We start from the raw sequence: 13,719 nt of genomic DNA, 5'->3' as shown, positions 1-13,719 counted from the left end.
TTCCTCAGTTTGTCCATCAATCCTGAGCTCAGATCCCTCACTGCCTCCATAAAGCTGTGAGAGAGAAAACAGATTCCTCCCCGTCGGGGAATCGAACCCCGGTCTCCCGCGTGACAGGCGGGGATACTCACCACTATACTAACGAGGAGAGGTGCATTACAGGGAGACGAGGTCATGTGTTATTATCATAGTAACCAAGGTCAATCCGATTTTGACTCTGATTCTATGGAGTTCTGAAACACTGCAGATGCATACATTTTTGTTCACAACAGAGGAGTTTATGGCGCTGTTTCCACTTTTACTTTTTGATACTTTTTTAACTGTACATATTTCACAATGTAGGAGGAGGAGCCTGTGGCTGAAGCTGCTCCTCATCAGCCTCAGCTCATCTTAGAGAGGGTGAGAGGGGTTCTCCAGGAAGGCGTCAATCTTTCCCCTCATCCTCCCCTCTGCCACAGCCTCCAGACTGTCCAGTTTGAGTCCCACCACAGAGCTAGCCTTCTTCACCAGCTTGTTCAGTTTGTGGGCTTCTGCTGCCTTGATGCCGCCTCCCCAGCACACCACCGCAAAGAAGAGTGCACTGGCTACTACAGACTGGTACAACATCTGCAGCAGCCTGCTGCACACATTGAAGGACCTGAGCATCCTCTGGAAGTACAGCCTGCTCTGTCCTTTCCTGTAGAGGGCCTCAGCGTTGTCCGACCAGTCCAGTTTGTTGTTGAGCTGCACTCCTAGGAACCATCTCTACCTCCTCCCCTTGGATGGTGACAGGGGTTGGGGGATTCCTGCTCCTATGAAAGTCCACCACCAGCTCCTTGGTCTTCCTGATGATGGAGGAGTCATCAGAGAACTTCTGCAGATGGCACGTTCTGGAGTTGAAGCGGTAGTCCGAGGTGTAGAGGGTGAATCAGAATGGTGACCGTACGGTTCCTTCAAAGCTTCTATGTGATGACACAAGGATGTTTATGCCCAGTTTCAAACCGGAGACCTTTCACCTGTTAGATGAACATGATAGCCAATCCATAGTATTCCTATGGTGTCACATGCATTTCCTATGGTGCTTTACAATATACACAGCTCATTGGCTGTGGCTGACATTTGATTTTAATCACCTGTTAATTTATCACAATCATACGTTATTTTCCTACCAAGATGGCCAAGTCTTGATATAACAGAATACTATGAATACATTGCAGAAACTGATACAGCAGGTTGTCAATGTGTCTGGCCATTTATATACTGTACATGTGAGAACTGTGTGTGTGTGTGTGTGTGTGTGTGTGTGTGTGTGTGTGTGTGTGTGTGTGTGTGTGTGTGTTCAAACCTGTTTACATGTACATCATAGAGGTTATAAGTAGGAGTGGTAATTTTGTATCATTTTGTATGACATATATTAGCATCTCGACCATTTGGTGTGTAGTCCAAAATTCCTATGGGAGAGACTGAAGAGGTATAAAAGTTAGTTTTCTACACAGTAAAAAAGATAAATGCGAAATGATGTTTCAGCCTAAAATCAGAGAATATTACAAACTTAAACAACATATCTTTTCAGTTTCATTAATCATGACTGCAGCCAGAAAGTTAACGCCTCAGGAACAATCTCTCACAGGAAGTGAAGGTGATCCGCCCTAAGTCACCGCCAGCATCAGTGTGTTTACAAACACCAAAAGATCACCCAATTAAAACAAAACAAGCACCACAGTACTTTTACTTTTATTCCCTCGTCAGACATCTCTGCTTACTGGACAACTAGTGTTGTTTGGAATGTAAAGCATATGAAACCATTTTAGGAGAAGAAATGTGAACAAATCCTGCTGCGAGCTGAATACTGTGACGGTGTATTGGAGAGGTTTGAAGCTTCCCTGAATAAAACTAGTCTTTTCATCGCTGAAAGACTTAATCCCAAGAGGAAACACAGGTCTAATAATAAATAGCCTAGTTAACTCATATTTATTTTTTTCCACATGTGGCCCTAATCCTCTTCTGTATACACAATAATTGGTTTGTCTTGAGAAGTTTTATTTTGAAAATCCCAGTCACTGCAGAGCGGAAGTGCTATAGTTGCTATCTGAAAATGACACCAGCAGTTAGGACCGCCTGTTCTCTTTCAGTATTGGGCGATGATTTTGATGCTCCAACTGACCAATGAACAAGCAGCTCGATAGATATATAAACCGGGTTCCCTACGACTACGACACATTTTCTGATTTTTCAGTGTTGAGAAATGTCTGGAAGAGGTAAAACAGGCGGTAAGGCTCGTGCCAAGGCAAAGACCCGCTCATCTCGTGCCGGTCTTCAGTTCCCCGTCGGCCGTGTTCACAGGCTGCTGCGCAAAGGCAATTATGCCGAGCGTGTCGGTGCCGGAGCTCCGGTCTATCTGGCGGCGGTGCTCGAGTACCTGACCGCTGAGATCCTGGAGTTGGCCGGGAACGCCGCTCGCGACAACAAGAAGACCCGTATCATCCCCCGTCACCTGCAGCTGGCCGTCCGCAACGACGAGGAGCTCAACAAGCTCCTGGGCGGAGTGACCATCGCTCAGGGCGGCGTGCTGCCCAACATCCAGGCGGTGCTGCTGCCCAAGAAGACCGAGAAGCCCGCCAAGAAGTAAACTCGACCAGTTTGTTTTCGGATCAAACCAAAGGCTCTTTTAAGAGCCACCCACTGTCTTCAAAAGAGTTATCCTTAGTAGTTCGTTGTGTGCTGTACATATAAGTTAAATATTTTTTATGTAAACTATATATGACCGTGAACCAAATTAGGCTACATTAATATAAATCTGCCTAATTTCATACTGCATTGTCTAACAGTCGGGACCCCCAATACATAACAAGCCGAAGATGGAATAAGATGTCATAAAACATAACTATAGTGTTGCCTCACATAATACATGAAATGTACACAAAAAATGTGAAAGGGCATGGTGAGTAGGAGCAAGAGCCCCAATGTGTTGCTTTGTTTTCTGACAGCCACGTTGACGTCATACATTATTCAAATTTAAAATATCCCGCCTTTTTTTAAACGCATTGTATACACAATTAGCATATACAAGTAATTAATAAAAAACGAAATAATAAACCAATATTAAAGAAAATCAAATATAATATTGTGGGATTATTTAAACAGACAATACCAGATTATTTCAGCATGCTGGAGATGTCACGATTCTTGTGTTTGAGATGTATGTTTGGAATCTATAAATGCTGTTCATTTTTTTTTTTTTTCCAAAAGTACATTTACACAGCATACTCAAACCCATATAGGCCTAATTACATTTTCAATGTAACAGTTAGTATTTTGATTTGACTGTAATGGTCAGTTTGTCCTAGAGTTTCAGGAAGTTAGATTGTCCTCCATGTGGCTGTAAAGTTAAAGACGTCATTTTTTCTCAACAACATTTCACATTTAATAATTTTCACTTCAAAACAAAAAAAATGTTCCTTTATTTTGTCACTTTTGTTTCTTTTCACTGTGATTAACGCAGGACTGGAACTTAAAGGAGGACACTGTCCAACTCCAGTTGGACATCCTAGGTCCTCCAGGTCGACCTTCGTGTTGTTGTAATGCATGCTGCCCGAAATTCACTAAATTAATCAACAGTTTGACACCAAGCGCCACGCCACCATAGAAACAGAGCACAGTGAAATAAAGTGTGAGTCCAGGAGACACTGACATATTTTTTTTTTGTTTTTAATCATGTTGAAATGACTGTGTTGTTGAATGTTATGATTCAGAAATATTTAGACATGATTAAAAAACATGAAGTCATAGAATTGGTAAAATAATGTAGGTCAGAAAGAATATCGTGTGCATTTTCTTGCTTTTATTTTGAAGGCAAAGTCGCCTAACCGGAAACGCAATTGCTGAATACTTCTGCTAACTTGCCACAGCAAGGAAAACGTGGGGAAGGCCCTTAGAGTTTGGCGCCGCCCAGCAAAGCGCGCTCTTTCCTTCCTCATTTACGTCCGCAAAGAAGGTTTAAGTATTGAAGTTGTCTTCGATTCTCCATCAGTTTCTTTTTGCTTTGAAAGAAAACGCATCGAAAATGAGTGGCCGTGGAAAAGGAGGAAAGGGACTCGGTAAAGGAGGCGCCAAGCGTCACCGGAAAGTTCTCCGTGATAACATCCAGGGAATCACCAAACCCGCCATCCGCCGTCTGGCTCGCCGCGGCGGTGTCAAGCGTATCTCCGGTCTGATCTACGAGGAGACCCGCGGGGTGCTCAAGGTCTTCCTGGAGAACGTCATCCGTGATGCCGTCACCTACACCGAGCACGCCAAGAGAAAGACCGTCACCGCCATGGATGTGGTGTATGCTCTGAAGAGGCAGGGCCGCACTCTGTACGGCTTCGGCGGTTAACTTCATTTACCATCTGATACTCCAACACAAAGGCTCTTTTAAGAGCCGCCCACTTTATCGATATAAAGAGTTGTGTTCTTGTTTGCGTTTAATTATGTATTTCATCCAAAAGCTGCTTTTTCTGTTACAACACTTGTAATTGTATTGCTATCACAAACAACATAATTTAATGTTATCTACTCCTTACTTATTTTAAATGTAAGACACAAAAGGTGAACATTTGACAAAGTAACAGACATTAAGATAACATAACTGGCGAGTGAGGTACAATAAAAGGGGGTGGAGTGAGCAACAAACAAGAAAGCAGACAGAAAATAAGCAACAAACAAATAATGATATAATAGAAGTCGGCTTGTACTCTGGGAGTCGGCGGGAGGGGGTCACCCTAGATGCCGTGGCTGAAGCAGGAAGGAAATCCTACTACTAAACATTTTTAATCATTTCTCCAGAGACATGGAGACATTTTGAGGGGAATTGGCTCAATCCCAGAACAAGGGCTTCCTAACTGCATACAATACTGTAACAGCCAATATGAACATTGTATATTTTACCAAAAAATGTATAGCGTTTTAACATAACCTCATACTGGAAAGATAGGCAGCTCAAGTAGTTTAAATAATTATCTAGATAATCAGGCTAGCTGTGTGATTTCGTTTTGGTAAATATCTGCTAATTAGCTTTTAACTGTATCAAACACATAACATGTAAATGAACCAAGACAGCTAACGTTAACTAGGTAAGTGGGTATCTTACTATCTAGCTTTATCCAACAAGCCATCTAGTGACATTGAGCTTGCTAGCTACATCATTAAATATTTGGCGTTCACACGTTAATGTGCAGATCTAGTTGTGTTTGCCAGTAAACAATTGCCTAAGCTTGCATGATTCAGTGGTCAATTCTCCACAGTTACAGAAGAAAGTCTTTGTGTTGAGTTGAATGATAAGAGATATAGAATTAAAGCACATAGATAGGCATATTCCTGGGATATCATGGTAATCTCTGACACAAGCAACTCTTTTTAAGTCTTTGATAAAGGGCAATACAAATCAACTTCACTGGACTTTGATCTTTCATCCTGCTGAAAAAATGGCCAGTTTGAACTGGGATGTTTGACAACATGATACCTTCATATTGGCAACACAAACATCTTCTGAATTTCAGACACCAGTGCTGCGCTTAAAACGTTTTTACGTCGCAGACTTTATTACTGGCCAAATATCCACACTCTCAAATGAATTTGAATGAGTATACCAGCTCTATCTGCTGTAATTCTATAGGAGAGTTCTTTCTGTAGCCGCTCTATGGTCACGCGCTGAATCTCAACCAATCGTATACGAGGAACAGCACAGCACTATTTGCATCAACTCTCTATAAAAGAACGGTACCGCTTCTAGTGAAGTCATTCTTTGGTGTGAAGTGCCGATATTTCGTCATGCCTGACCCCGCCAAGTCAGCGCCCAAGAAGGGCTCCAAGAAAGCCGTGACCAAGGCCGCCGGCAAGGGCGGCAAGAAGCGCAGAAAGACCAGGAAGGAGAGCTACGCCATCTACGTGTACAAGGTGCTGAAGCAGGTCCATCCCGACACCGGCATCTCGTCCAAAGCCATGGGCATCATGAACTCGTTTGTCAACGACATCTTCGAGCGCATCGCCGGTGAGGCGTCTCGCCTGGCTCACTACAACAAGCGCTCCACCATCACTTCCAGGGAGATTCAGACCGCCGTCCGCCTGCTGCTGCCCGGTGAGCTGGCCAAGCACGCCGTGTCCGAGGGCACTAAGGCGGTCACCAAGTACACCAGCTCCAAGTAAACCGCTTGGAACTACATCCACCCAAAGGTCCTTTTAAGGGCCACACACTACTTCAACAAAGAGCCTATTCATTTACCTACTTAGTATAAATTAACTTATAATGAATGCATGCTTTTAAATTGTAACTTTGGACTACAGTTTCAGTTCAGTACAACACAAGGCGCATTGACTGCCATGTAAAGCCTACACCGTTTCTTTGTTCCAACTTGAACGACATGCCCAAGGGCCGAGGGACACCAGCTCCCAAGTAAACCGCTGAACTACATCCACCAATAGGTCCTTTTAAGGGCCACATACTACATCAACTAAGACCTCATTAATTCCCCTAATTACTATAGAGAAATCTACATTTTAAAAAGAAGACTTTGCTATTGGATTTAATGTAGCCTAACATTAACTGCACACCAAAGCAATTCACGCTGCTTTGACACATTTTGCTGCTGGAAACCCTTATCCCTCAGTTACAATGAATCACAAAGTCTACAATAACTAAATGTGTAGATTGGAAGCTCCATAGATCTCATGATGCATCTGTCTTCTCCACTACTCAGTATGTGAAGGGACCTTTCCTTACGCAATTCATACTAGACACATCTGATATAACAGTAATATCTGTCAATGTCTGTTATCGGTCCTGAGCTCAGATCCCTCACTGCCTCCTTAAAGCTGTGACAGAGAAAAAAAGACAGAACCACTCATTGTAGTAACGAGGAGAGGTTTTAGAGAAGTGCTATTTTGTTCTAGATGCAAAATAAAGTTGGGAAGTGTTTTGTAGAGATCAGACAGGAGAGATTTCTGTGTCTGCTATGATTTTATTCAGAGAGTTGGCTATTTCACTGCCTGTCCAGCTCATTCAAAGATGAAATAAGGATGTTTCCGCCCGGTTTCGAACCGAGGACCTTTCGCGTGTGAGGCGAACGTGATAACCACTACACTACGGAAACTGTTGTGTCAGTTACTCTGCAGCCACATGGCTCTCTGTGTCCAGACACATGAGACAATGAGACTGAAAACCACAAGTTGTTCCTGTGTATGTGTGGAGCTACAAGGCTCTTTCTTTCTTTCTTTCTTTCTTACTTTCTTTCTTTCTTTCTTTCTTTCCTTCTTTCTTTGTTTTTTTTGTTTTTTTCTTTCTTTCTTTCCGTCTTTCTTTCTATTTTAACAATTAAAACTGAAAAGTAAACTAATTAACCAAAATGCCATGAAATTACATAATGCTCTATTGTCATATGTAACTGCTCATACTAAAAATGTAATTACACAATTACCAGTAGGCCTACTCTTTTGGTTTCTGTACATGTCTCTATACTGTATCTTAAACCTTCAAATTATAACTGACATAAGCCTATGTTTATATAGCCTACTGCAGTATATTGTCAGTTTGATTGATATATTACTTTACCCTATAGTGAATACTACTTTAATACGGGGTAATCAGTCCATGTGGTAGTTTTCCTTTTTTTTGATAGAGACAGTAAGTTGGCTGAAATATTTATTATTTACTATTTATTATTTTAAGTTTAACAACGCCCTTTCAGAATCTAGATCAGTCAGCCCAGGTGCCCCACAAGGCTGCGCCAGCTCACTAGTCCTCTTCACATCATACACAAATGAGTGCACAAGCAGCCAGCCTGGGAACTACATAAAAAAATTCTCTGGATGATACCGCCATCCCCATCTTACTGCACAAAGATAAAAAAAAAAATAAAATACATCAGCCTACCACTCCGAAATGTCGTGTGATGTTAACTATATTATTTTAAATGCAAAGAAGACTGAGGTGACTGTATTTGACCCTAGGGCAGTGAGGGATCATGGGCCGATGGTCGTACATGACGAACCACTCAGGTAGAAATACATTGGTGTTCATATTGACAACGCATTCAGCTGGAAGACCCATGTTGAAAGTCTGTGTTCTCGACTTTGTGCCTACCTCAGTTAAGTTTCTGAATAGTAGGCTAGCGAAGTATGAGGCTATGGGGCTATGTGCAATCATATTGTTGTTGTGTGTTCAGTGCAATAGTTGCAAAGGTGCATGATGCAACGGGGTTGTGCAATGGGTTGCTTTCAATTATTTTATTGGTATTGTACGTAACTTTATTTATTTATTTTTTGTATGATAATGTATGTAGGCTATGTATGATGTGAAGCATGCTGTGTATGGAACTGATGTTTTTATTGAGTGACACAGCAACACAGATTAAACAATCATGATATTTGTGCCCATTGGAGAAAATACGTTTGGCCTACTTTCATGTAAAATCAGAGAGTATTACAAACTTTAACAAAACACATTTTCAGTTTCATTAATCATGACTGCAGCATTCACCTGAGTCAGAAAGTTAACGCCTCAGGAACAATCTCAAGGTAACCCGCCCTAAATCACCGCCAGCATCAGTGTGTTTACCGACACCAAAACATCTGAGGATTAAAACAAAACAAATCACAGCACTACAGTACTTTGACTTTTATTCCCTCGTCAGACATCTCTGCTTACTGGACAACTAGTGTTGTTTGGAATGTAAAGCATATGAAACCATTTTACGAGTCGAAATGTGAAGAAATCCCACTGCGAGCTGAATACTGTGCCGGTGTAATGGAGAGGTTTGAAGCTTCCCTGAATAAAATGAAAGTCTCCTCATCGCTAAAAACGACTTCATCCCGAGAGGAAACAAGTTTTCTAACAGGTCCAATAACAGTTACACTTGAAACCATCTCCGATCTGCGTATTTTATCTGTAAAAGGTGGAAGAGAAAGCACAAGTCTCGCCACATTTGAGCTGCACAGGGAGCGGCTGTGTGTGTTGGGTCTACACGGTCCTCATGCTGTGTATAAGTCCCGCCTCTTGCTCTGCATCGACAAACCGTTCAGTGAGACTTTGTAGAGTTGTGAGAAGCAGAACAGACTAGAAGAGAAGAATGGCAGAAGTCGCTCCAGAACCCGCCGCCGCCTCCCCGGCAAAAACGGTTAAACCTGCGAAGAAGAAGGCTGTGAAGCCGAAGAAGAGCGGCCCCAGCGTCGGTGAGCTGATCACTAAAGCTGTGTCCGCCTCCAAGGAGCGGAGCGGCGTGTCTCTGGCCGCCATCAAGAAGAGCCTGGCTGCCGGAGGCTACGACGTGGACAAGAACAAGGCCCGCGTCAAGATCGCCATCAAGAATCTGGTGGAAAAAGGCGCTCTGGTCCAGACCAAGGGGACCGGGGCCTCCGGCTCCTTCAAGATCGCCAAGAAAGCTGAAAAGGTCAAGAAGCCGGCTGTCAAGAAAGCAGCTCCGAAAGCCAAGAAGCCCGCTGCCAAGAAACCCGTCAAGAGCCCCAAGAAGAAGGCTGCAGCTAAGAAGACAGTAGCCGCTAAGAAATCCCCGGCGAAAGTAAAGAAGCCCGCAGCAAAGAAACCAGCGGCTAAAAAGGCCGCTAAGAGCCCGAAGAAGGCGGTGAAGAAGCCCGCTGCTGCCAAGAAACCTGTCGCCAAGAAGGCTGCAAAGCCTAAAGCAGCAAAGCCCAAAAAGGCACCCAAGAAGAAGTAAGCTTCCCGGCTTCCACTGTTTGCCATACAAAAAGGCTCTTTTAAGAGCCACCCACTACTTTGAAAGAGCATTTTCTTGTTCACATTTTCTAAATTACACATCTTATTATAAATTATCACAGGTTGTTGATGTGGCCGATTACCCCACCCCCTTCTGTCTCTCACTACACACACACACACACACACACACCAGATGGGCACTGATCAGTTACCTTTTTAATCACACAATTACTACAATGTTGCCTTATTTTCTTTTCCTTACTTTTTTTTTTCATAACAGCACACATTTGTGTAGATAAGTGCTGCTGTTTGAGTACGTGAGGTATTTGTATAAACTGTAAATATGTAAATACTTAATTAATGTATTACACAGTATGCCAGTCAAGAGTGAAGTACTTAAACAGCTCCAATCTTCTGGACTCAACGGCAGGTTTGATTCAACAGTCTTGCATTACATTTGCAATAAAACATGATGCATTAGGCGGCTGTTGCTTTCCCATCCTGTACCTTTTCTGTTTCCTCAACCCTTTCTCTTTAGATTATAGACAGAGCACCAACTACATAAACGCAAGTGTTGCATCTATTTTAATAGGCTAAGTCCATGCATGTAAGAAATGCAATTTCCATTCTTCACACTCCACTCAGTGTGTTGAATCCTAACATTGTTTCATTCTAATTTTATTGTTTAAATGTATTTTTTATTTATTTTTGATCTTATCTTATATTGCCGCGTCTTTTTACCATGATGTCGGTTTGCTGGTTATCTTTTCCACATATGAGGTTTAAAAAAAAAAAAAAAAAGGGATTGAAAATACTTTAATAGTAAAAAATTGGATTGGAGCTGCTGTGGAGGAGTGGTCTAGTTTGATTTTTGGGCGGACTTTCCAAAGCGCCAATAGTCGATCTGCTGAAGCGCGCGCTTCCCTCGGGCAGACCAATCAGCGTATGGCAGCTCTCCGGCGTTGGATATATAAAGTCGACATTTGCTCTTCCACCGCATACTTGCTGATTTTTCTACCATGGCCAGAACCAAGCAGACCGCCCGTAAATCCACCGGAGGAAAAGCTCCCAGGAAGCAGCTCGCCACCAAGGCTGCCAGGAAAAGCGCCCCGGCCACCGGCGGCGTGAAGAAGCCCCACCGTTACAGGCCCGGTACCGTGGCTTTGAGAGAGATCCGTCGCTACCAGAAATCCACCGAGCTGCTGATCCGCAAGCTGCCCTTCCAGCGCCTGGTCCGAGAGATCGCTCAGGATTTCAAGACCGACCTGCGCTTCCAGAGCTCCGCTGTCATGGCTCTGCAGGAGGCCAGCGAGGCTTACCTGGTCGGCCTGTTTGAGGACACCAACCTGTGCGCCATCCACGCCAAGAGGGTCACCATCATGCCCAAGGACATCCAGCTGGCCCGTCGCATCCGCGGAGAGCGAGCTTGAACCGACCTGCCATCAGTCACACAACGGCTCTTTTAAGAGCCACCTCAGTATTCACTGTAAGAGTTGATTCCGCTTTGAAAGTTAATATAACTACAAGCTTTTATAAAAAATGAAAGCTGTTTTTTTTTTTTTTTTTTTTTTCCCTTAATTACGGGTCATTCATAAGGCCTCCATTAATTGCACATCTGTTTTTTTTTCTCTTACACTTTGCACACAAAAACAATTATATCTCTCCCATACACCAAAATCACACTATTTGCAGTGTTTACCATTTACATGCATAACATATCTTACACATTCAATAGCTTTACATTTCACAGATACAAATACTGCTCTCACTCAATTTGTCTCTAATCTACAAATTCAGTGTGTGTGGAGAGAAGTGTGTGTGTTAAGACTGCTGTTTTCAGTTTTCTCTGTCGATGATTGATATAAAGGAAGAAAAAAAAGTCAGTGAAGCAGACATGGCTCATTTGGCTGCCTGGGCCTGATGTTTCTGCCCCATAGCCAAAAGCCAAAATGCTGTTGTTTAGTTGCATTTTCAAACTATTTTACACAGAATTGTCAAGGAGTACAGGTTGTATTCTGCTGTAAAGCATTGCTCAACTGCTGAAAAAAATCTGTCATGAGTTATATCTTGCGTTTCTGAATTAGAATAGACATAGGAAATGTGTAGGCCTCTGTGTATTGTGTAATGTGTAATGCAATGATGTAGAGGTAACTCTAAAAAGAGCTGATATTTGGATGGTAAAAATAGCTTTACTATAGTGCAGATCAAGACATGTCATGTTATTTTGAGTGTTTTGGCTAGTATTTTGGCTTACTGTGTGTATATGTGAATCAGTGTGTGTGTGTGTGTGTGTCAAGACAGTTCATATGCAGGTGCATATCTGTCTATCTTTCTCTTAGTGTTTGTCTTGTCATCACTTCGAGGGTTTTCATTAGTCTTCGCATACATTTTTTTTTTTTTCGTTTAATGTGGATGGCAAAAAAAACGACATAAAATTTGCTTTGTCATCAGACATGGTCTCTCTACAGTCACAGGCTCTTCTGCTGGTCTGGGATCAGATCCTGCCAGTCTTTGAATAAAGGGCCTTTTTTCACCTTCTATTGTTGTGTTTATTTCTGTAATAATATATAGGATGAGATATACTGCCCAAATTTCCCCACTGTCCCTGTGGAGAAATTTGTCTTGCACTCTGTGTTGCTGTGTCACTCAATAAAAACATCAGTTCCATACACAGCATGCTTCACATCATACATAGCCTACATACATTATCATACAAAAAATAAATAAATAAAGTTACGTACAATACCAATAAAATAATTGAAAGCAACCCATTGCACAACCCCGTTGCATCATGCACCTTTGCAACTATTGCACTGAACACACAACAACAATATGATTGCACATAGCCCCATAGCCTCATACTTCGCTAGCCTACTATTCAGAAACTTAACTGAGGTAGGCACAAAGTCGAGAACACAGACTTTCAACATGGGTCTTCCAGCTGAATGCGTTGTCAATATGAACACCAATGTATTTCTACCTGAGTGGTTCGTCATGTACGACCATCGGCCCATGATCCCTCACTGCCCTAGGGTCAAATACAGTCACCTCAGTCTTCTTTGCATTTAAAATAATATAGTTAACATCACACGACATTTCGGAGTGGTAGGCTGATGTATTTTATTTTTTTTTTTATCTTTGTGCAGTAAGATGGGGATGGCGGTATCATCCAGAGAATTTTTTTATGTAGTTCCCAGGCTGGCTGCTTGTGCACTCATTTGTGTATGATGTGAAGAGGACTAGTGAGCTGGCGCAGCCTTGTGGGGCACCTGGGCTGACTGATCTAGATTCTGAAAGGGCGTTGTTAAACTTAAAATAATAAATAGTAAATAATAAATATTTCAGCCAACTTACTGTCTCTATCAAAAAAAAGGAAAACTACCACATGGACTGATTACCCCGTATTAAAGTAGTATTCACTATAGGGTAAAGTAATATATCAATCAAACTGACAATATACTGCAGTAGGCTATATAAACATAGGCTTATGTCAGTTATAATTTGAAGGTTTAAGATACAGTATAGAGACATGTACAGAAACCAAAAGAGTAGGCCTACTGGTAATTGTGTAATTACATTTTTAGTATGAGCAGTTACATATGACAATAGAGCATTATGTAATTTCATGGCATTTTGGTTAATTAGTTTACTTTTCAGTTTTAATTGTTAAAATAGAAAGAAAGACGGAAAGAAAGAAAGAAAAAAACAAAAAAAACAAAGAAAGAAGGAAAGAAAGAAAGAAAGAAAGAAAGTAAGAAAGAAAGAAAGAAAGAAAGAGCCTTGTAGCTCCACACATACACAGGAACAACTTGTGGTTTTCAGTCTCATTGTCTCATGTGTCTGGACACAGAGAGCCATGTGGCTGCAGAGTAACTGACACAACAGTTTCCGTAGTGTAGTGGTTATCACGTTCGCCTCACACGCGAAAGGTCCTCGGTTCGAAACCGGGCGGAAACATCCTTATTTCATCTTTGAATGAGCTGGACAGGCAGTGAAATAGCCAACTCTCTGAATAAAATCATAGCAGACACAGA

The 13,719-nt window shown here is 42.2% G+C and overlaps 5 protein-coding genes, 3 non-coding genes and 1 pseudogene across 8 annotated transcripts in view; 7 read left to right on the top strand and 2 right to left on the bottom strand.

The window, feature by feature from the left end:
• pfdn1 (prefoldin subunit 1) overlaps nucleotides 1-13,719 on the top strand; it is a 326,057-nt gene that overhangs the window by 212,405 nt on the left and 99,933 nt on the right. The gene's annotated exons all lie outside the window — the stretch shown is intronic.
• Nucleotides 77-148, bottom strand: trnad-guc (transfer RNA aspartic acid (anticodon GUC)). The gene has a single exon. It is a non-coding gene; the product is annotated as a tRNA-Asp (tRNA).
• Nucleotides 2,225-2,608, top strand: LOC144541768 (histone H2A-like). The gene has a single exon (XM_078286683.1). The coding sequence runs from the start codon at nucleotides 2,225-2,227 to the stop codon at nucleotides 2,606-2,608; it is 384 nt and encodes a 127-aa protein (XP_078142809.1).
• LOC139907800 (histone H4) lies at nucleotides 4,043-4,429 on the top strand. Its single transcript, XM_071894285.2, has one exon. It carries the CDS (start codon nucleotides 4,043-4,045, stop codon nucleotides 4,352-4,354), a length of 312 nt encoding a protein of 103 aa, XP_071750386.1. The 3' UTR covers nucleotides 4,355-4,429.
• LOC144541770 (histone H2B 1/2-like) lies at nucleotides 5,788-6,162 on the top strand. Its single transcript, XM_078286685.1, has one exon. The coding sequence runs from the start codon at nucleotides 5,788-5,790 to the stop codon at nucleotides 6,160-6,162; it is 375 nt and encodes a 124-aa protein (XP_078142811.1).
• Nucleotides 7,034-7,106, bottom strand: trnav-cac (transfer RNA valine (anticodon CAC)). Its single transcript has one exon. It is a non-coding gene; the product is annotated as a tRNA-Val (tRNA).
• On the top strand, nucleotides 9,081-9,686 carry LOC139916105 (histone H1 pseudogene; annotated as a pseudogene).
• Nucleotides 10,705-11,115, top strand: LOC139927700 (histone H3). The gene has a single exon (XM_071919937.2). The coding sequence runs from the start codon at nucleotides 10,705-10,707 to the stop codon at nucleotides 11,113-11,115; it is 411 nt and encodes a 136-aa protein (XP_071776038.1).
• trnav-cac (transfer RNA valine (anticodon CAC)) lies at nucleotides 13,570-13,642 on the top strand. The gene has a single exon. It is a non-coding gene; the product is annotated as a tRNA-Val (tRNA).

This window comes from Centroberyx gerrardi, chromosome 11 (assembly GCF_048128805.1).
Source record: "Centroberyx gerrardi isolate f3 chromosome 11, fCenGer3.hap1.cur.20231027, whole genome shotgun sequence".
NCBI classification, from domain to species: domain Eukaryota; kingdom Metazoa; phylum Chordata; class Actinopteri; order Beryciformes; family Berycidae; genus Centroberyx; species Centroberyx gerrardi.
Note: the sequence above shows the minus strand (reverse complement) of the source record. Positions and strands in the feature narration are given on the sequence as shown.